Raw genomic sequence first — 23,664 nt, 5'->3', positions numbered from 1 at the left:
GGGAAATCCTGTAAACTTTCTTCTTTTGATGGTTCTTTCATCTTTATTGGTCTAGTAAAGGTCTGAATTTCTATATAAATCCAATATATTCCAATATAACTGGTGTCTTTTTTTGTAAAATGGTAATGGCTCATCTCTTTTGAATGGCTGATTGCTGACTCAGTCCCTGTTTTTGGCCATAGTGTCACCCAAGTACCAAGATAAGTCAGCTATTTTCAGTCTTTGTGCACACAAACAAACGCCAGGTACAGTTGAAACATGAGTACTGTACGGGGTAAGGCTTCTCCCTTTCTAGCTTGAAGATGGCTGTGAACAGAATGATAATGAGCTATTCTTAGCTAATTGTGTTATAATGAAGCAGAATGCTTTCCAACTACGACAGTGGACCTGCAGATCCTTCCAGACTTGCTCATCTAGTGTGAGGGATTTTTGTCTTGAGGGGAGAAAACAACCCTCTGTCATGAGGCACAGCAAGTTAGCGAGTGGGAAAGGATCCAGAGATGTTAGAAATTCTGCCCTAATTTATCCAGGCCTTTGTGCTGTCACTGTGATAGGCACAAACTGAAAAAAAAAGTTTCCAAAAATGGCTTGACACGTGTGGATATTCTGTGAACTCTGTTCCAGAAGCCGATATAAATGTAATGGAAGGTGAGATCATGTCATTTACGAAGAGGCTTTTACAAATCATCACCATTTCCTAGGTAAGTATTGCCCTGAGAGTTTTTTCTGGTTGCAGTTCATGATTTTAATGCTTCGCTTCACTTGGTCTTGGGGGATTTACACACTTCTTCCTGGATTTGGATGGTGTTTGCCTCAGGCTTTGAAGGAATTCCAGAGGGTCTCCTGGTGTAAGGTAATTCAGGTTTGACTGCGTGGTTGCTGGGAGATGTGCAGACGTTCCTCATCGCTGGAAGGATCAGTAGTGTGCAGTGAATCCTTGGTCTGTCTGAAACCTGGAAGAACTCTTCAGTAGTGTTTGCTGTCTGGACATCAGGCTTTATGCAGAAACCAAAAGGAAGTTCGCTGTTAATTATATTTAATTTTGCACTGGGAATTGGAAAAATAAAAATTAAAAGCAAATTTAGGAAACGTACTTAGGAACTTCACCTGGTGAAAAGATTTCCAAATAGCTGCTTTGTGAAAATTATTATTAAACCTATAAATTCAGCAGCTGTAAAGCAATAACATGACTCGATCGATGAAAATTTGAAGTAGGGCTCTTTGTTAGTTCATTCACTTCGTAATTAAGTAATGACAAGTAAAGCAAGGTAATTTTTTTTTTTTTTAATGGGAAATGAACAAATACAGCCATTGATTTTATTAGTAAGTGTCAGTGGCTTCTGTGGAATCTAACCAATAGTGAGTAAAAGTGTAAACAATTGCTGCCAGCACTTCAGAGTGTAACTTGCACAGATCAGCTGGGGTTTTCCTATGAATTTTGTTTCTCTGAATATGGCTGTGCTGACCTTAGTTTTACATGTAAAGCTATATATGGAATGCTGTGTGTATGCATGAATGGGAATATTATTTCTTACCATGGAGGATTAAACATCTTGGTCCAATCCAGCCTTCTTCAGAGCCAAGGAGCGATGCTGAGCTTGCAGAGCTTTATAGCATTTCTCTACTTTAAATTTCTCTACTCCTAAATTCTAGTATCTCATCTGATGTCATTTCTGATGTATTTAAGAATTGCGTTTCCTTCTGGTTTACACTGATAGAGTCAAGAGTCAGGGTGCAGTTCTGTAATGTTGGATACTGCTGGTAAATGGTTGATTTATGGCATTCTAAAAGCCTTTTCCTGAGGGTTTTAGAAGAAAATAGCAATTCATGGCAACATGAATCAATGTTCCAAAATACCAGCTACTAGAACTAATGGTTAAACATTCCTATATTAAAGCTGTTAACAAATTTATGTGATAAAATTATTCTGCTTCCTTATGTGGAAAAGAATCTCCCAGTCACAGGCACATCAACAAGAATTAAAACAATTTTTCTTCCTTAAAATGTCATATTTTCAAATCCCGCTTCCATTTCACCTGCAAGCGTTGGGAGCAGTCATGTCACAGTCTTGCTTTTTAAAGCATATGGGAAAGGATTGAACACTGGGAACTTCACGCAACTCAGACTTCAAAACCCAAAACTGTTCCTGTTTGTAAATCTCCAGGGACTTTGGTATTCTTGCAGGGATGCCCTGAGATACTTTAAACCCCACAAATAGGGCAGCGTGAATTGGGACAGACCCTATTGCTGGTGGCTGTTTGGCCACTGCTCCTGGCCAGCCTGTGCACATAGCGCTTAGGTGGAACTGTAATGCCATCAGAAGTCAAATACATTTTTGCATTAATCACAAAAATGATCCTTAAAGCACTTTCGCATTGTTGGGGACAAGAACTTTGCTGTACAAGTGCTGTTTTTCATTCCTTTCCCTTTTCTGAAGTACCCTTCCTTACCGAGTGAAGTTGCCAGAGAAGGGAAAATAAAATCCTCCCCTCTTCTCGACTGCCTAAAGAGGCAATCCTACAGTCCTAAAAATAACCAAGGAATCCGAAACAGAAGTCTTGGTGAAATTCAGGCCCTCCCTCGGTGGGAGTTTTGCCATGAATTTCAATGAGTTCAGGACTTTGATGTGTTGGCCAACTGCCGAAGTTGAGTTGTTCCTGGGCGGTGGTGCCAGCTGCCTCTTGTTCTATTTCCCAGAATAACCACTTTGATAAGGTATTTACCCCTTACAAATATGGAATAGGTGCTGTCACGAGCACTTCACATTAGAGAGGTGCTGTCATTTAAAAACACACAGCAAACACTTCCCTGAAAGTTTTTGTGGGGGTTATTTTTAGTTGTTTAAGATTGATGATGACCCTCTAAGAAAAGGCAAATTTGAAGATGCCATTAGGAAAGAACTGTGGTCTTTGAAGAACTGAATGTTCAGTGATTCTTATTGACCATCTAACTACTAACACGAGAACTGGTAGGTGCATGTGATCAATTCATTTTTAACAAATTTCTAGAAGATCGTTCAGCCTTGGAAGAGGTGGGGTTACGCTTGCTTAAGTCCAAGTAGAGCTGGATGTGTATCCTCTAGCTGAACTTGCCCCACGGTCCTGAGGTCTATTAACAGAACATCACAGGACTCCTTGAGGCTACAGCAGAGCAGATTTCCCTTTTGGAAACCAAGGCTGAATGTCTTGATTAATTTGCTTCGGTAAAACCTATTCAAGCTGAAATTTGTGGATACTTAACATGCTTTGCAAGAAGATCAGGGCTTTAGCATAGACTTTGCTGTTTAGGTTTATTCTTTTCCAAAATTATTCTTTTTACAGTAGTTTGCTCTCTAAATGATGGAGAGTTGCTTCTGCCCTATTCTCTTCCATCTGCTCCCCTCCAAATTACTGTTTTGCAGCCAAAATTGTGAGGCACTATGTGCGATGACGATGAAACCACTGCCCTTGTATGTGACAACGGTTCTGGGCTTTGCAAAGCTGGGTTTGCAGGAGATGATGCTCCAAGAGCTGTATTTCCATCCATCGTCGGACGTCCTCGACATCAGGTCAGCTGGTACCAAAATGGAAGCGTTGTCTGGTTTGGGTGGTTGTTTTGGGTTGGGTTTTTTTTCTTGTTTTTTGTTTTTTGAGACTTTAGACATGGCAGTGATAAAGCATCGGATTTATTCAGGCAAAACTCCCATCGGCCTTTGTAGTTTAGCTTGTTAAGAGCTGAAGGTTGGAGCTGCACGTCTTTAATACTATAAGGTAAACTTACTGATCCTTTGGAAAAGGTGTTTTTCAGCCATAAAATGTTGACTATAAAACAACATGAGTGTTTTAATGGTATGAAGGCGTCTTAATGGAAAAAAACACAACCAACTTGCTGAATTAATTAATACTTCCTGTATTAATACAAAGAAAAAAGCTAGGCAGAACATTTGGTGCATGAGAAACCAAATGAATAATAGTGATAAGTTCTTACTGTTCCGTTAAGCAATAGTATGGCCCAATAAACTTCCAAAAAAGGTCTCTAGCACATCACTTTATCAACTTAAACAGGACTGGAAAGGATGAATGTGGCTTTTCTTGACCTTGGAAAGGGTCTTTCTGCTTAATTAGTTTTCTAACAGTTCATTTATAAGTACAAGATGCAGATTTTTGTTCATTTTATTCATAGCTGAGTCAGATTTTAGTTTTCTGGGCTGTAAAAACCCTTCCCTGAAGTTCTATGTGGTCTTTTGCTGAGCTAAATAAGCCTGGTTTGACAGGTGTAAAATACTAAGCATTTGAAGGAATGCATTTTGAACACCTCTATGAATTGTTGAATATCAGTTGTTGAAAACATCCATTCTTTAACCTCTCAAATTGTTCACTGTCTTTTGGCTTGTGATTTTGCACAGTTAGGAAGCTCAGCAGCTGTATTATCGAATCCATGGAATTAAAACGTATCCATGAGAAAAATTAAATATTTTTATGCCAGTTGATGAATAATATCGTACCTTGGATGTTGTTACTTTGAGGCAATCACGATAGGTTTCCTAACGCAAACATGATAAACTTAGGAAAACCATTATTTAATAAGTGAGTTTTCTTTTAGAAAATCTGTCTGTTTTATATAAATTAATGGGTTTTTTTTCAAATCTATATATTTCAAAACCATTTCACTTCCAGCAAGGGGGAATAATGTCAGTTTAAAGATGGTAGTGGAACTGCCTAGACACAAAGGGCAGCCGAATATATAAAATCTAGGGACCCCCAAAGAGATTATATCTTTCTCGCCTATAATTCCTCCCCTTTATTGCTTTGTGTAATGACAAAGGACCCGTCCCTTGTGGAGAACCATGAGTTTGCGGATGCCTGCCTTGGCTGGGCTCCTGCGTGGGCATTAGTTGCACTGAGTGTGAGATACCTTCTTTTTTGAAGCTGCCTTGTTCTTCCTGGTGGGTTTGTAGAGGGAGTTAGTGCAGAGCAGGTAGTTACAGATAAATTCACAGTTTAGTTCCTTGCATGTTTTGTGGGTACATTCTGGAACGGCAGTAGTGGTATTTCACATGAAGCTTTAACTTAAAAATGATATTCTGTCTCTAATGGGTGTGATACACTGCACTAATATTAGAGTAATATACTTTGCAGGGTGTTATGGTTGGAATGGGTCAAAAAGACAGCTATGTAGGGGATGAAGCACAAAGTAAAAGAGGGATCCTGACGCTGAAGTATCCCATTGAGCATGGAATCATCACTAACTGGGATGACATGGAAAAGGTGGGTGTTTATTTTTAATGTAATTTTGTCGAGGCATTGTCTTATTCAAGACATACGATTTGCCATTAACCTTCTTGCAAATGAAAGGGAAAATCCTTGAAGAATTTGTAATTGCAGTATAGGTAAAGGGATAGTACAATATGCTAGTACAGGAGTTGATCAGGTCTTGGCTGACTATTCTTTGAAAAAGTAAATGTTTATTACTCATCAGATTTGGCAGTATGTTACAAAAGTATTTTATGTTCTATACATACTCTTTTCAGTCTTGAAGTTCATACCAAGGCAGAACTTTGACAATGATAGAAAGTAGTTAAAGTGAAAAAAAAAAAATACAGGTCGTGATTCATCAGAGGTGAGTTGGAGAAGTATTAAAGACACATTACTGAAGTTGGGAACTAAAACTGAGGTGGAGGGGTGATTCTCCCTCCTGAGTACTTGCCTACATGAACAACATGATGGGTGATGCCCACATCTCATATTGCATATGACATCTCACTGTTAATTAAAGAGGAAAAGACAGATTGGGGCTTCCTGTCCCTATACTAATTCTTTGAGAGTGGGATTTTTTTTTTTTTTTCCTGAAGCATATTTTTCTGTTGCCAATTCCAGTTAGCTTTTTACATCTGGATGGCAAGAAGGTGTCTTTATTCCCTGTCAAGCCCGACTTTCTTGGCATGCAATCAGTGCGATGACCTCTTTGTGAAATGCCCCCTTAAGGATGTCCCAGACCAGGCACAAGCGACGGGCTGTGCTCATGGGAGAACCTGGACAGGCAAGAGGAGTCCTAAGGGCTCTCTCACTCTGCTAAATATCTCTGATATCCCATATGTCCTGGTGTCTTCAGGAAGCATCCGAGTCTGTTACGGGGGAATATTGTACGTCTTCTTTAAAGACAAGATTGCAATTCAGTCCCTTGTCATCTCCAGGTGGAATGGTATGGGAAGGAAACTCCACAAGCAAATGTTTCTAGTAATGTTTTCCTGTGGAAAAATGCCACTGAAAAGAAGACACGGGGTCGGTGGTGGTCTGTACTCACGTTTGCTGAGATGAAGTGTATACAACTGTAATACATATATCTAAAGTCAATTATTGTGTTATATTCATGAACACAAGTTGATAAACACCGACTGTTCCAGATGAACAGACCAAAATTGATATAGGAGCAATGGGAGTTCCTCAGTTCCTATTTGGAAATAAATTGCCCACCTATTCCTCTAGATGGAAGCATAGTATTTGCATTTCATTATTGCACTGCTTTTTGGGAGGACACCTTGCTTGTTTCTGCAGAGTAGAAAGTCTACCTCATGCATCCCATTATGTTGTTCTTCCTGATAATTTTCCTGCTGTCTGCATTCAGCAAGAAATTATATTTCCTGTAGGAAAAAAAAAAAAAAAATTAGAGGTGACTATTTTATGTTCTTCCCTCAGCGATTGGTCCCTGCATCTGGAAACTGTCCTGTGTATAACACATACTGGTATGTGTTCTTCCTCTGGGAAATGCTGGATGCTAGAGCAGACTATCAAAAATGTAGGTAGGAAAAGGAATTAGAGGAGGTAAAAAAGGTGGCGTGTGTAGTGTAAACTCACGGCTAGATTAATTGGGTTTAGGCTGTAATGTGGGAGAGGCTTCAGGCAGTGCTGTAATTCAAATAACAGTCAGATACTCTATGAGTTCTTGTAGTTTGAACTTTTCTTCTCTTTGTCACTTAACTGGATGAAGGAATTACCTGTGAAAGTGGGACCCTAGCCCAAACTTACTTGCTAACTTTTGTGGTTATTGCAAATAAGAAAAAAAAATGTAGGGTTTGTTTTCTTTTTTTATATATAGGGGCTTCCCTGTTGCAATCATATGATTACATGCATATCTCAACTTCCTCTGAAGCTCTGACACACACACACACACACACACTCACACTCTCTTCTGGCTGTGAGAATTCCTGAAATGCAATTCCTAAAGTTTTGATGCTAAGGGAATATCTTTTGTATATATATACATATTTTTCCTCCACAAGATTTTTTTAAACCAGTTGAATGATTTTGATCCGAACGACAAATTTCTTTCCAATGCTTGGAATTAATACTACTAAAAGCATCACAGTGTAGAAGAAACAGAATTACAGGGTATCATGCCAAAAATGGGACAAAGGCATAATAGTGCAGCGCCCAACCATCCACACGTTACAAAAAGAGGGGGGTCACCAAAAAATGAGGATGCTGCAGGACGCGCAGACACTCGTGTGAATCAGGAGGAGAACGTGTAGGCGATGAAATGAAGCATTCTTCTTCTCCTGTGCTTCAATTCACAATATTCAAATGGGGACTGCTCTGTTTTCCGCTGGATAATAATACAGGGCATTGTACATCACTGTTAATTTGTTCACAGCAACTGAGCTGACAACGTATGGGAGGGAAAGCGTTGGGATGGAGCGTTTTCTGGCTCTGGTGACTACATAAATGTTTAATATTAAGTGTTGGAATAATTCTTCCTCGGTAATTTCTCTTTGCTATTGTGCTTGCTGCTTACGTTTAATTCTCACGACCTATAAAATCCAGCACTGAACTATCTTTGTTTCTTGTAGAATTCCATTATTCATTAACATTATGGCTATCATTAGATCAAATCTAATGGGCTGTACAGTGCCTAATCCTGCCTGGTTTTGAGAAAAAACCTGCAAACTGCCCGAGGTTTAGCCACGGTCCTGCTTTATGTGTCCAGGTTTGTCCCTCACTGCTGAAATTGCCAGTACTTTGTAAATTATCTAAGCACTGAGGTTTCCTTCTCTTCCCTTATCTTTCCCATCTGAAATGGCAGTCTTTTTCTTCTTATATCTGATTTATATATTTTTTTAAACTTTTGGATGATTACTTTCTGTTTTATTCAACTTGTCTCTGTATTTGTGTACTAAACCTTCAAATGAAAGATGGCCCAGCATCCCAAGCCCCAGTTCTGGAAACATCTGATTTATTTTTTTTTTTTTTTTTAGGGGACTGAGACAGTATTTAAGGTTTGTTTTTTAGGGCTGATAATTTTCTTAATGAATAATTCCAGCTCTAGACAGCTGTTGATTTTGTAGATGCTTCAAATTTAGAGATCTTTTTTCCACTTAAGTTAATTTTGGAGCATAATAATACTGGTTTCTAGGATGTTAATCAAATACACTTACCCATAAAACTATCCTGATGTTTTGTGCTCAGAAATAAGCTTGTTGGGTCAGGCAAAGCTGAGCTAAAAAGAGGGAAAAAAAGAAATAAGGGTAGGAAAGATTTAAATGAGAAGATAAATATTTTGTCGGGTTACTGAACAATCTGTCTTGGAGCTGAAAAAAAATCTCTTCAGTTCCTCATAGCCATAGTCCTCAGACAATCAAAGCCAGCATCGTTTGATACAGGTAGCACCTTCCAACATGAAAAACATGCTACAGTACTTTACAGACTGTGACTAAGACATATAATTACTCAATAGTAAGTGAGAATTCGATTCAGGATTTCCTGGATGAAATATCTGTGGCATAAAGGGCCTTTCGCTTCTGTGGAAATCATTAGATTTCTAAAGAGCATCTTGGCGATGACTTGCAACTGGATCGGTCTCCAAGCAGCTTGAAGTGGAGAAGTCTTTCCAGGTCTAAGAGTCGAGTTCTTGGCTCAGCTTCTGTATCGGAGCGCTGCGGGTGGGAACTAAGCAGTGCCCCTGTTTAGAGAGGGTGGTCTACTCTCTGCTTATGGAATTCTAACTGCAAGGACTCTGTTGTGTAGGTTATATTCTGGTGTTACGTACAGTAGAAACCCAATGGGTTTGGTTCTAATTTGGAGTTGAATTTGGCAGATTTGCTCTTGCATGCCTTCTGCCTATTTTAACATGTCTGTGTAAAAAGAATAAATCACTTGGACTGTATTTGAAAAGCTTTCTGTGTGGTTCTGTGGACAGAAGGAATGATTTTCAGATCACTTTTCTGAAGTGATTTTCATTTTTAGATTTGGCATCATTCTTTCTACAACGAACTCCGGGTTGCGCCGGAGGAACACCCCGTCCTGCTGACCGAGGCCCCCTTGAATCCGAAGGCCAACCGTGAAAAAATGACTCAGGTAATCATCTGAATGTTGTGCTGAGGATCATTTCTGCACAGAAGCAGCTAAAAATATAAATAGTCCTGGTATTCGACTTTCTTAATCTGGGAGATAATGCCTTAGGGTTAGTGTGGGTTAGCATGCTGGCTAAGCTGTGGTGAGAGAGCAAAAGTTTCTGCTGCTCACAGAGTACCAGTTCTCTGGATGGCCCTAAAATGTTTCATACTTGTGTGTGGCAGTGAGATAGATGGAATTAGCCTCTTAAAAGCTTGAAGTAATTTTCTTTGTTGGCAAGACTGTGTGTGTGCTCAGTTCTGGAAGTGGGAAGCTGGAGGCTAAGGTGGCTTCTGATGCTGAGTTTTGGTGTGTAGATGATGTCAACCCAGGATTCATGTAATTTTTTGGATGTATCAATACACTGATGTATTTAAATCTGAAGTTTGCAAGCACTGTAACAGGGGTCGTGTACCTGCTGGATCACACTTCTGTGTGAGTTTTGGATCGATGATGCCTTTCATGTGCCTACCGCTGGCCACCAAGAGTGCTCAACTTTCAGTGGCCCAACTCCTCAGCTCCTGCCGTACCAGCGCCTGCTTTCTACCCTGAAGACTTTATCAACACTTTTGCATTGGACAAAATGCTAGTTATTGTATCAGAATTGCATTTTGGGGGTAAGATTTGAATAAAGATGTTTGAAGGCTATCATGCAGATGACTTTGTGGAGCTCCCAACTGGACCACCTCTTCAGGGATCAGGGGAAAAGTGTTCAAAAGCTGGAGTCTTTGTGCTGGCTTGGGAAAGTGGGTTGTCCGAAGCATTCAAACTTAAATGATGCTTTGCTAAACATTTTTGCCCATGACATAGCCAGTCTGATTTAGCAAACGCAGATCAGAACCAAAAGTTGACCTCTGCAGTTTGTGTATTGTAGAGCAGCCTTCCAGCCAAAAGTCCATGTTATAAATTTAGCTGGTGATGTAACCAGAAGTAAGTGTGATTTAAATACAGATATAGGTATAAAATCACCTGGGAAAATTAGATGTGGCTCTGCACTTCTTTTTGTGCCCACTTTTGGCATATATTTAATAAGAAGATTATGCATCAATTTAGCAACAGTGTAAATAAACTGATTAAGTAGTGAGCTTGACAGCATGCATTACTGGGAGATAATACAACTGGGAGATAATAAACCATAAGAAAAGCCTAGTTTGTGTAACAACCAGGAGTGTGGTTCATACAGTAGACATGTCTAGGACTGTTTCTCTGTCATTATACTGTAATGATAAATCCTGTTTTCAAGATTGTTTAAAGGCTTATTGTTTATTACTGATTGCATTACATTCATTACACTAATTAACTATGAAATATCAGTAATTTGTGTATTCTTTAATGGAAAGCATACTTTTCATTAAAAGTAGACTTCATTGGCAAAGGTATTAGTTTATGAAATCCCAAGTTTAAGTTTAACCCCCTGATGTCTGGCTCTGACGGGGAGAAATGGCAATGGTTGAGTCACCATCCCTGGAGGTATTTAAAAGACGTGCAGATGTGGCGCTTAGGGACATGGTTTAGTGGTGGACTTGGCAGTGTTAGATTTACGGTTGGACCTGATGATCTTAAGGGTCTTTTCCAACTTAAATGATTCTACGATTCTATGAAACGTGGTCACCACTAGTGATGGGGTAGCACTGCCCAGAGTAGGCGGCATTGATTTAGGAAAGGTTGAAGTGCGTAGGGTTGTCCAGGGTGCGTTAGTTCACTGTGTACCCTTAATGGGTTTTCTTAACGGAGCTCCAGTGGAAGTCCAGTTGGAAACAAATCTTATTCCATCTGCTTGGATAAAATTGCAGTGTATCTGACAGAGGAGATGGAGAGAGCTGGAGCTTGTTAGAGTAGAGGAGGTGGGGGATGAGACAAGAGAATATGGCTAAGGTCACTATAAAAAGAAAAGATAAATTGTTGTGTTTGCTGGGGGGGGATGGAGCAGAATGAGGTGTAATGGGTTTAAACTAGACCCAAGTGAGGTTTTAGCTAGACACTGAGAAAACCTTGATAATAATAGTAAATATAGTGTATCACTAGATTTGTTTGCCAGAAGAATCTTTGGATGCTGCAGCAGAGGAATTTCTGAGACAGAACCAAAGCTGTGTCAGGAGAGGCTGAATATTCTGTGAGATGGGAATAGACAGATTATTCTTTGTGGCTTTTTCCAGCTGTGTCTTCTATAAATCTTTTATACGTTTGTGTATATATGTATAAACCTTAGATAGCTGCATTGTTGCAGTCCTGCCATCAAGGTAAAAAAGTTATCCCAAGGTGTCATCTTCATTTAATATTATCAGTAAAAATCTGACCTAGTCTGAGGTTAATGGTAAGATACCCACTAACTTCGGTGATTTTTTTTGTTTTGTTTTTGTATTAAATGAAATTCTAAAGAAAACATAGCGTGCTGTTCACAGAAGAACCACAGCTCAGGAGGGGACTGAGGAGTAGTAACTGTCAGTATTCATTAAAAAAAAAAAAATTACTGTCTCTTCAGATACTCTTAAGTGTAGATCCTAAAGGTTTTCAAATTCTTCATTCCAGATTATGTTTGAGACATTCAATGTACCAGCCATGTACGTAGCAATTCAGGCAGTGCTGTCTCTATATGCATCTGGAAGAACGACTGGTGAGTCTTTCTGGGAGTTGTATTTTCCACCTGTCCTTCTCTCATGGATGTATATGCACGTACGCACAGATAGACGGTCATTATGATGCACCAGCTGTGTATTAAGAAGAACTGATAGCCATAGGGAGACTTAATACTTCCCACCATGCTGTGCAACTGCCTCTGTTTTCAACTTCGTGGCAGGTATGGCTATAGATTTATGACTTTCTGCTTCAAAACCTCAAGTGACTACAGCTCAACTATATGAACAGATGAAAGATGATAGAGTTTTATACTGCTCTTAATTGCCCAGCATAGAGAAAAGGCTGTATCTTAACGAGATTGCTCCAAACCCACAGTTCCTTCTTACTTCAGACCTACCTGTATTGTTAAGCTCCATTCCCAGTAGGAAAAGAAAAATTAAAAAATTCAGTAGCTAAATGAAAATATTTCATTTAGATGTTGAATTTCAATCACCTAGTGATGTCTGCTGTTAAGCGATCATTAGAATTAGCATGGTGGTCTCTTCTTATTGCCATTTAGAGTCTGATCAAGCATTGAGACGATAAATTACTTCTTAGCAACCCTTGAGTCTTCATATACTTTGAAAAAATTAAAATACCATCTGTCTTTGTAGTCTGATGCCACAATAAAATTTTGTATAAAAGATCACCAGCTTACAAGAATTATGATAGTCATAAATACTTCGTTTATGTTTAAAATTCAACTATTTGTATGCATGTTTGGTATCAGAAATGCTTTATTCATTTTGAGTGGAAAACATGTACTTCATTTCCTATCCAAGAATATAAGTAACATGGCTGTGCACAGATAAACCACTGTTATATTTTCCCTAATGGAGTGGTTTATTTTAATGGCAGATTCAAATATTTAATTTTATAGACAGATTTTTATTTACAGTTTGTACATTATATCATGCCTGTAAAGTGCTAGGGGTCATCTGAAATGAAAGCCTTTGCATCCATATAAGATCATTATTGCCAGCATCCATTCAGCAAGAACAATACAATCAAATTGCTGAATGTTACACATCTTTTTTCCCCAAACGCAGTTGCTGCTTAGTTTGTGCTAACGACTTCGTCTCATGTGAGCAGCTCTTTAGTTACAGAAATGGCAGAAGCAATTGCCATGTGAGCATCTTTTATTTGTTGCTGCACGTTCCACTTGAGAATGTGGAGTATGTGGAGACGCCGTATGAGTGGGAAATAACCAGCTTCTCCTTTTCTCTCACTTTCCAGGAATAGTTTTGGATTCTGGGGACGGTGTCACACACAACGTGCCTATCTATGAGGGCTACGCCTTGCCTCATGCAATCATGAGACTCGATCTGGCAGGCAGAGACCTGACTGACTATCTCATGAAAATTCTTACAGAGAGAGGCTACTCTTTTGTCACCACTGGTAATGAGCTGTGATTTGGATGCGCTTTGCATACGTTTGCTCAATTAGTTGTCGTCTTAGCGTGTACCTGCTGATGATGCATCAAAATCCCTATCGCTAGGTTGGCCTGGGAAAAACAGTTCATGTTAGCTAGTGGGGTTCTCCTGACTTTGGCTTTCAGCATGTATGTTGAGCATCAAGGATGAGGATGCCACCTCACTAGGAAATCCTAAGTCACTGACAAATATAACTGGTTATTGGGTTTGATCGTACCTCTTCCAGACGAAGGAACAAAGTTACTAGCTGGTAATGGATGAACCTCAAGGTTTTGTGACCTACACATGTAAACATGAATCTTTACAGTATTCTGTAGCACAATATATATTTTATTTGCTGATGAGGGGAATCTGGTAATGCAAAGGGAAAGTAATGTTGTTGAGACAACAGAAAGGTCAGAATCCACCGACCCACATGACCATCGTGAACTCAGGGAAATGTGCATGAGAAAGCCTGTGTCCTGGCTGTCATACTGTACGTCAAATAAAAACTTGTTGTCTGTCTGCAGCGGAACGGGAGATTGTGAGAGACATCAAGGAGAAGCTTTGTTATGTGGCTTTGGATTTTGAAAACGAAATGGCAACTGCTGCTTCCTCCTCCTCTCTTGAAAAGAGCTATGAGCTTCCTGATGGACAGGTCATCACCATTGGAAACGAACGGTTCCGATGCCCAGAAACTCTCTTCCAGCCATCCTTCATAGGTGGGACAGGACTTTTCTTCCTAGGGACTTGACAGAGAATGAAAAGAAGGATTTCTTAGAAAGTATAGACAACCTTCAGCTGTAGGAACTGAGGTATTTATTCTCAAATGTCCTCAGAAACAGGCAGCTTCTGCTGACTTAATCAGCTCTTTAGAAGGTATGAACCCTGCTGCTACAGCTGCTGGACAAAAAGACGCCTGTCAGTTTAGAAATACCTGAATCCTAAGATGATTTCAACCTCTTGTAAATGCAGTAGAGTTTCTAAGGTGATGTTTTAAAGTACTGTCAGAAGATCATGCTTTTTATCTTGACTGGCTGATATATAACTGCACAGTGCTGCTTATGTGGGGCTTTTTATCTAGGTGCTGCTTCCGTTTATCATTTTATTATATTAATCTGTAATTTAATCATACAAAATCAAACCCTATGTTATTTTCCAGTAGTTTTATCTGTAGTGTTAAAATTCTCATTCCATCCGGTGGATGACTGGCACTTTATGTGGTAACTCATACTGCCCTCACAGATTTCCTACGTTCCACTTGAATTCCACTCTTGAGGACTGAGCAAAATAGCTGGAGGCAGTTTGGCACGATTCCCATTAAACTAAATGGTGAAGCTAGCTACGTTTGCATATAGAAAGGAAACTATTCCAGCATTAATATAGCTCCAAGTTCTGTATTTGAACATCAGCAGGAGAAATTCTCTTTAGTAGATAGAGGGGTTTGGCTGCTAGAAGTGTGTCAGGGATCAGAGTCGGTGCTCAGCAATGGTCGGTATCAGAAATATAGCAATGGAAATCAGGATTTCCTGGATCACAGATCTGTGTCAAAATGTGCATGTTAGGCTAGTTAAAAAGTCTAGTACTTAAAGTTCAAACTGTATTCCCAGTGCTGTATCTGGTCTGTTCCTTTTCTTTAGCGAAAAATAGTACCATAAGTTAAGTTTACTGTATTGGCATTCAAATTAAACCAACAGCTCAAAAGCAAGATTGCTCACTGACATAACACGGGGCTTCTACTTCTAGCTAACAGCATCATAAAAGATTATAAAAATGGCAAAGTATTGCAGTAATGCCTCATTTAAGATTTTTCCTTAAATAATGTTTGGGGGGGGGTGTTTTACTTGAGGAAATAAAAAACACGTTATGAAATCATAATGGGGGTCTTTCTTCCTCACAAGTGTATTTTGCTTGTATAATTATTGTGCTGAGATGACAAAGAAGATGGGGAGTATGTCCTGCCTGTCTCCTTCCTCTCCTAAGCATCACATAGCTTTTTTTTTTTTTTTTTCCTGGAGTTTTAAGGGAGACAGCTTGGACTAGTGAGCCTTCCTTTCATTTTAACAGTAATAAAAAGAAGGGAACAAAGGGAAATGACATGTTGAAATTTCTTTCCACTCAGGGATGGAATCTGCAGGTATCCATGAAACCACTTACAACAGTATTATGAAATGCGATATCGACATCCGTAAGGATCTCTATGCTAATAACGTCCTCTCTGGAGGAACCACGATGTATCCTGGGATTGGCGATCGTATGCAGAAAGAGATTACAGCTTTGGCTCCAAGTACTATGAAGATTAAGGTACTTTTGAACACCTGCACTTACAAAAGAAGCTCTTGTTGGAAAGTTAGATCTTATAAACGAATAAAAATGTTCATGAGAGAATGCCCAGGTCTTGCATCCCAAGTCCTGATGTTAGGAAAGCCTTGCGTTTGAGCCTGCTTAATTAATACTTCTTTTCCTCCTACCAGCCAAAGCAGAATTAAAAGAGGGATTTGAGAGGTACTGGAATAAAAATGGTGCTGAAGCCATGGGAGTTGATGAGGTCATTTTGAGAAAATGTGAAACAACAGTTAAGTAAGAGAGCCCTGTGGGATTTGTGGTGAAATAGGGCTATGAGGGAGAAAAGGGCCACTTGAAAGGTACCACAGAACAGCAAGAGAGGTAGGGATGAACCTAGAGAAGGTGGAGCTGTAAATACTAAAGGGGGCATGAACAACGTGAGAAGATACTGGGAATAATACAGGCATCAAGGCTTCGCTGTCAGTGAAAGTCGTTAGTGAAAAGGGTAGAAGAATAAATCCAAAATCCAAGCAGCGTGCAAAGCCTGCAGCTTGTTAGCTGTTTGAAAGGAGCCTTTCGGCTTGGCCTCAAGACATCTAGTGAAACAGAAAAGCCCTTTTTATCAGGCAGCGGACGGCATGCTGAAGGGGCATGACACGGAGTGGCAGGAATGGAAACAGGAGCATCAGAAGCAGGGGTACATCCAGTGTATTTTAACAATTCAGTGGCTAAGGGGGGAATCGGCAGGTCTTCTAGCTCTATGTCTAGCGCTTAGCTAGATACACAATGCCAGTGTATCTCAATGTTTATTGTTTGGGTTTTTTTATAAAAGATTTCCTTTATCCTTTAAAAAAAAAAATGCTCAGACCATTCTGTGCAGTGTTGTCCCAGTGGTCTTTATTAACCTAATGTGATTGTAAATATTTTAAAATTTGAGTTTTCTTGCATATATGTCTATAATTTTTCGGTAGCTGTGTTATGGGCCATCTGCAGACATCTCATGGGCTGCCATATTTGCTCACAGTAACGTTATAGCATCTCTATTGACTTGAGGTGGAAGACAAGATACGGCAGCTTTTCTACCTCTTGGGTGCTTTACTTCACTGGACTTGTGCTCCTATGGTGGAAAGACTTTCACCTAGTTGTTTCATCCAAAGAGATGGTTGCTGTGTTATCTGCTTGTCACTTTATTTACAACAGATTGCACTTCTCTTCTAGATGATTGCACCACCAGAACGCAAATACTCTGTCTGGATTGGGGGTTCAATACTGGCATCTCTGTCCACTTTTCAGCAAATGTGGATCAGTAAAGACGAATATGAGGAAGCTGGCCCCTCTATTGTACATCGCAAGTGCTTTTGAGTACTTCCATCACATGCTGTCAGTGATAAATAGTGCTGTTTCTCTACACATCACCTGCCCTCATTCACTTCTGAGGGTGGCTTGGCTTTCTTCCACATGTTAAAAAACCACACTGTATGGATGTCATACGAATTAGCAAATTATTTCTGATTTTTGATGCTAAAATGAGACTAACATTTCAGTGATGGGTGTTTTCCAAGATTAATAACAGTAGTTACACCATACATTTTTATAGACCTCCCTCCCCCCTGCATTTGTAAGTGTTGCACTGCTCTCCAGGAGGTGACACGCAACGCTGCTCTGTGTTGGTCTCTGCTAATCGATGGTAAGTCTGAAGTATGCACAGAAGTGCTTCTTTCAAACTCAAACATAATGCAAGATTTAGGTACCAGAGAAGACTTATTTTATGTGGTTAAGTGGTACACAGGATTCTTCGAAGGGGGTTTATTTTGCTGAGGATGCAGCAGATTTGTGTGGGTACTGATGCGCGTATGGGTACCAATTCTTTCAGTAGAGCTGGTATGGATGTCTTCCCTTGTTACTGCAATTGTTTGGCAGGATACCTTTGTCTCCCTGTGACCACCGCTCCCCATCAATAAGGAGCCTCAACAAGCTACAGTACTTCTGAACTTACATGTACCAGGTTAATTTATTGGATGTATTATTGATTTCTTCATCTCCCTTCCTAAGGAGTTAACTGATGTTTCATTTACTTTTGCTATATATGTGCTATGCTAAGCTAAGCTAATGATTACAGAGTAAATAATAACCTTTTGAATATGTTATTGAAATGCTCTGGGTTTAATGGATCAATAAAAGTGTAATTATCCATGTAAGGCTGCTGTGGCTTACATTAATTTCATAGTGACTAGTTTATCTGTTAAAGATAGAATAATAATTACTAATTTATATTTTAATTTTATTATGAAAAAGGTTTCATTCCCTCTGAGTTTTCTAGCTAAGCAACTTTTAAATGAAAATACAATTGTTTCACAGTTTCTATTTAAAAAAAAAACAACCTTCCTGGATGACAGATTTTTCATAATGTTCTGTATGAAGATTAGAGTCAGCTATGAAGATTTTACTGTTTCAGATACCAGGAAAGTGTGTTCTATATGTTTCTGGATGCCATAGACTTTGAGTTGATGTGATGTCAGCCTTGATGTGCACTTCATGATTTAAATCAAACCTGTCAAGTTCTTGCCAGTAAACACAATACCCCCTTTCCAAAGATGGGGGAAAAATATGAGTTGGATTTACGGACTTCTGAAAATGCATCTAGGCAACGTTTTAAAGAATCTTCTTACTACTGCAAGTTCCAACTCAGGGTGAGCTCATTTCCTTATCCAAATGATCTCTTAATGGTAAAAGCTGAAAGACCTATAAGGGAAGGATTTTTCAAAGGTCTGCTGTAGCTAGCACTGCCAAATAAGTAAAAGAGATTGATCTTACCTTCATTCCCATTTTTGAACAGCAGTCAGTTCAAATTGCCAATATCCATGTCTTTTCAAGCAAATGTAAATCATTGCAAATTTCTCAGCCTCTGAATGAATTTTACTTTATTATCTTGGTCTCAGCTTTATATGATTGCTTGCTGCTTAAGTTGATGATAAATCACCTTACGTATTAGGAATAGTACTGTTAACTGGCCATGTTGCCTGCCTGAGAAACATAACTTACATTTTAATCTTGACCTCTTGTAGGTGTGATGTTCAAGAGTGTAAACCTAGGTACTTGGATCTCTGGAACTGAGTTACATTTGCAGTCCCCGGTAGTATCAAAGCAAAACTCCATTCAGTTTGCTAATAACCTACTTGTCCTTGTTTCAATACTAAAAATGAAGTATCATCTTTAGATTTTTTTTTTTTTCATATATATATCCTTTCAGTATATACTTACAGCTTGTTAATCAGGAAAAAAAAGAAAATGTTTAAAAACGTGTTTTTTTTGTAAGTGGCAAGGGAGGTACACATTTATGGCATTTGCATACAACTGAAAGAGTTCTTTGGGCTTTTTTTCTTCCCTCCCTTCCCCAGGTCTCCTTCTGTCGTTGTCCACAACAAAATTCTCTTCAGTCCTTGGTTGGCATCTCTAGCTCCTGGCACAGCTGGGGCTGAGATGTGAGCTCTCAATGGTTAGAATATGAATCCTCATCCCGCAGCTGACTTCTTTTTCAGCGTGGAAGAGCATGATTATGCTCTGAATACCCCCCTAACAATCTGCATGTGGAATCTTATTCAAAATTAACATGCATTTTGAAAATAGCATTAATTATGTGCTAAGAGCAAATACAGATAAAAATAAGTAAAACTATTAAGCTGTTTGTGTGATTTGGCAAACCTCTGCTTCTCTGAGAGGAAATTGCCTTAGCCACCGTGCGAGTCCTGCTTTTCTATCTGTGGTTGTACAGAGCAGTATAACGGTTGGAACCGAGAGTAGGGAATACCCATAGCCAAGAAAATAGTTCACAGTTCTCTCCAAACACTCACCTGGTGTTCCCAACTACTCCTTGGTTACTGTTTCACTTAAAGATTATCTTTAAACCCATGGAGGTGTTAATGTTTATACTCAATCATACCCGTGCATGCCTTACTTTATAATCTTACGTGGAAAACCACTATGGCTAACGATAAGTATCCTAAATTTGAAGAGCTTCTACGGGTAGTATCTGTGTAATACCACCAGGGCCAACCATTCAGAAGTCATCTCGTTCTGGAGAATGGCTTTGCGTTTCAGTTTTTCTAATTTAGTAGGTTTTACTTGCTTAATATTCACTCAGGTTTTCTTCCCTACAGCCATACAGGCTATAAATATCTTCTTTAAAAAACAAACAGACCAAATTTCTCTCAGCTTTAGAAGTTAGGACTCAGAAGACACCTCCCCACCAAACTAATGTATGTTGAGGTTCATGATAAATCACAGCTTTACCATATCATATCAAGTAGACCCCATGGGCAGAAGTAGTCCAGAAATAGTCCACTTGATAAAGAAGAAAGATCGTCTTCTGCAATGAGACTTTTAGGTAAGAGCTATGTGTACTTTTAATAGATTTTATTGTTTCTGTAAATAACATCAGCTTGTGGATGAGACACTCCAAAGGCAGAATGCTTATCTTCTCAGAAATGTAAGACAGCAAATCAAAGGCTACAAATAAGTCTTTGCATGGCTGTGTGCGATCTGCTTTATTTGGTCCATGACGGTGATTCAATCACATTTTTCGGAAGAGCAGGTAGACTAATACCAAGTGAATTTGCATCACTATTTTACTTGACAGTGAGTGTATCAAGATCATCTAACTAGAAGTTACCTTAAATCATTAAAATATTTGTGTATTCAGAGCAGAAAGTAAAAGCTACTGTTATAAACTGTCAAGGTGAAAGGAAATTCAACAGCTTGCTCCGTAATGGCCAGCAGCATGTTGTATCCTCACTACACACAAACTGATACGATGCAAAGGAAGCACGTTGCATTGGTCAGAGTTGGTGGCTGTCTTGGAAATAGCATCTTGCAATGGAAATGCTAATGGTAATGACTGTTCTATACCAGTTTTTTTAGTTATGAAGAAGTAAACTGTTGTGCATCAAAAGTGTGCCTTTTGCTGCTGGCCAAAGCCGGCCGGTGGGGTGCATAAGGTAAAGGGCAGGGACCTGCTCCTGTTCCCAATTGTGCATTCATGTGCAACGAGAGAAGTGGAAAATACATTTGGCGCATTTGAAGGGTTGTAGTGGACAGTGTTCAATGTTTCTGATTCCATTCCCAGTGCACTTTTCTTGTTAATAGAAATATAAAAGACCACTGAGGTCATCCAGGCTGTCTTCCAGCTCAGGCAAGCTTGTTTGCTCACCGGACACTTGATTGCTAAGGGACACATGTCTGACTGCAATGAACGTCAAGGTAAGGGCAAGGTTTGGGTCCCAATTCATCGACTGGCAATTGCTGTAACTCTTCCTCTGTTTTGCTTGCATCAGTTTTAGGTACAGATCTTGATTTCTGTTGCAAATTTACAGCAAGAGAATTTGGGGAGAGGTGCTGAGTCATTGACTGTAGTAAGTGCGACGGCATGACCGAGTCTTCGTCGCATCGTGGGTGGGGACCAGTTTGCAAAGCGTGTGGTGAAAACCACCCAAATTACGTATCGCTTTTTAACTGGGGATTTCAGAAAAGTGCAGTCCTGAGAGAAAGAAGACAAGAATCGTAATGCAGCAACAGCAAGCAATGAAAATTGCAAGCTTTGACATGAATTAAATTTGCAAAGGCGGAAGCCATGCCCAACAACATGACAAGCTAATATGGAGGAGAATGAGATTAATGGGTTGAAATAATTCTTTCCTGTTTAAGGTTAACCTCAGGCAAGAATGAGTGTGTTGGTGTAATGTCTTGTTGAATTTTAATATGGAAATGTCTCCTGGCATGTATTCCAAACAGCCTACAAATAATGATATTGATCTGACCTTCAATTAATGTGAGACGCCCTCTGCAAAAATCAGATCTCAGTTTGAATGGCAAACACCTTTAATATTCTGAGGAGAGTGGATCATTTACACGTCTCAGTTTGAGACTATAAATCACCAGGATTATGGCTTTTTTTTATTGTCATTTTAATGCAGGCTTGCTTTCCCTGGAGCAAAGGACCAAAAGTGTGGTGTATCATTAAAAAATCACAGCAAAGATGTCAGTAGGTACAGACAACAAACAGTGTATTTGTACAAAAGGGAGTTCTTTGAAATCCATTCCTGGTCTCTCTGTTGCCACATTTTTCAGGTATCTGCTGTCTTTTTGGCAATGGACTAGAATGATCACTCACCATCTTTAGCCTTTACACAATCCGTGGGTATCTTTCCCCTTTCAGTTTGCACAGAGCGTCCTTTCTAATGGCCAGCCTTTGCCTCCCTTTCTCCTCAATGTGGTATTCCATATCTCATCCTACAATAAGGGATTATGAGGCATTTGCACTCCCAGCTCATTGCTACCAAGACTACCTAGCAAGCTGAGCAGTCTTGATGCAGCCATATGGTTTTTAAATTAAAAAAAAAAAAAAAAAAGCAATTTGTGTTTTTGTTTGATTGTGATGATGATAAAAATTTAACAAGGAGACCTACACACCTTCCTGTCTTACCTGTTCTTGAAGTCTTTATATCACCTTTATATCACCTTTATATCACCAGAGTCTCAGTTCTCACACTTTTGTAAGTACAGTAACAGCTGGGAGTACTTCTGTGGCTGTCCACCTGTATTTTAGGGAATACCTTAACTCAAGTGGGCATCAGTCCACTTTTCTTACAGATATTTTTTTTTTTTTTTTAACAGTAGTCTTTTTCCATCTCGGATGTTAGCAAATAAGCTTTCTTAGCCATGAAGTAATTAATACACTGTTTCACTGAAGCTAATGCTGATATTGAGCAGTTTTCTACAGAACTGTTCATGATCTGGGTGTGAATTTTGCAGGTTTACTCTCTTAATTGATTTCCTATCTGGCCTAGAGAAAATTATGTTCTTACAGGACTTCAAAGCCTCTAATTAAACCAGAGAAGAATTTCAGCCAGTCATAGCCTCTGCTGGTCTGTAAAATACCCAAGTTGAAAAATCAACTTGACCAGTTGGACCCCATGATTTGACAATACTACTCATAGAGCTGGTGGCGACCTTATGCCTTAAGAACCATCCTTCTCTGGCAGTTTGACCTTGGAAGCATCACTTCTATTTAATTAAAAAAAAAAAAAAAAAAAAAAGTTAAGGTGGGCTCCAGTCTGCCTAAACTTGCCTGGTTGGTGCTACTCCAGACGATGATCCTGTCTGCCCACATTCTGCTGTTGCTTAGTCTTACCTGTGTTATTGGATGAATCTACCTCTGCTCAAAGGTGGAGAAGTTGGATGAATGGGGTAGAGTTTACCATACTTTCAAGGTGAAAAAGCATTAAATAAGTGCTGACATCTCAGCTTGGATTTTTTTTTTTGGTAAGATTTTTCTTTTACAACAAAATATCAAAAATCCTCTTCTGATTTCTTATTTAGACTTATGGTACATAGCAGTTCAAGGGGATGTACAGAGTTTGTCTTGAGAAAATATCACTATTCTGGGCCTTTTCCTACTCCCACTCCAGTTGCTGAATATTTTGCTGTTGTCCTTGGTAAGCAAGAGAAGATGTGATTCTCTGAAAAATGTGTGATTCTCTGAATATGTGCAATTCCCTGTGTAGCTAAGGGCTGTTAGGGCTTGTGAGGAAGATTTCCTTACGGTAGCTCTTTCACTCTGGTAGTCTGGTAAAGAGCATTTTGCACTGGAGGTTGCACACTAAATCAGTTGTTTGGCTCTCACACAGAGTTGCTGAATTAACATGATGTGACCCAGAGATGCAAAGGGATTTCTTTCATTAACGGTGCCGGGATGCTTAGGAGAACACAAGATGTGTTTCCTAGACAACAGCCGATGTTACTGTGTAACTGGAAGAAAGTACAAAGGCTGAAAAGGGAGTTTATGAAGAGTAGGGATCAATTTAGGAAAAAAATCTGAATAGCAAAATTAAAGTTCTTTTACAAAATGTAAAGCACTTCAAACATAGAGACCTGCTTATAGAGTCTGTGAAACAGCTGTGATGGTCTCAGAAATAAAAAGCCCCACAAAA

The 23,664-nt window shown here is 39.4% G+C and overlaps 1 protein-coding gene across 3 annotated transcripts; it reads left to right on the top strand.

Moving 5' to 3' along the window:
• The first annotated feature begins 259 nt into the window (after window positions 1-259).
• On the top strand, window positions 260-17,870 carry LOC104320391 (actin, alpha skeletal muscle B). Of its 3 annotated transcripts, none has more exons than XM_009922578.2 (9): window positions 260-701; window positions 3,401-3,547; window positions 5,118-5,246; window positions 9,219-9,329; window positions 11,895-11,979; window positions 13,218-13,379; window positions 13,924-14,115; window positions 15,516-15,697; window positions 16,898-17,870. In XM_009922578.2, exons 2-9 carry the CDS (start codon window positions 3,419-3,421, stop codon window positions 17,039-17,041), a joined length of 1,134 nt encoding a protein of 377 aa, XP_009920880.1. In that variant the 5' UTR covers window positions 260-701; window positions 3,401-3,418; the 3' UTR covers window positions 17,042-17,870. The 3 variants fall into 3 exon arrangements, with proteins under 3 accessions (XP_009920880.1, XP_069660260.1, XP_069660259.1); XM_069804159.1 differs by lacking the exon at window positions 260-701 and adding an exon at window positions 713-853; XM_069804158.1 differs by lacking the exon at window positions 260-701 and adding an exon at window positions 2,950-2,968.
• Window positions 17,871-23,664: the final 5,794 nt, after the last annotated feature.

Source organism: Haliaeetus albicilla, chromosome 16 (assembly GCF_947461875.1).
Source record: "Haliaeetus albicilla chromosome 16, bHalAlb1.1, whole genome shotgun sequence".
Classification (NCBI taxonomy): Eukaryota; Metazoa; Chordata; class Aves; order Accipitriformes; family Accipitridae; genus Haliaeetus; species Haliaeetus albicilla.
The sequence above is the reverse complement of the archived record's forward strand: the minus strand, read 5'-3'. Positions and strand labels throughout refer to the sequence as shown.

Bases quoted from the DNA above. Each gene is read 5' to 3' on its own strand.
- LOC104320391 (XM_009922578.2), top strand. From the start codon at position 3,419: ATGTGCGATGACGATGAAACCACTGCCCTTGTATGTGACAACGGTTCT. The intron at 5,247-9,218 runs GTGGGTGTTTAT...TTTCATTTTTAG, and splicing joins ACTGGGATGACATGGAAAAG to ATTTGGCATCATTCTTTCTA. The intron at 13,380-13,923 runs GTAATGAGCTGT...GTCTGTCTGCAG, and splicing joins CTACTCTTTTGTCACCACTG to CGGAACGGGAGATTGTGAGA.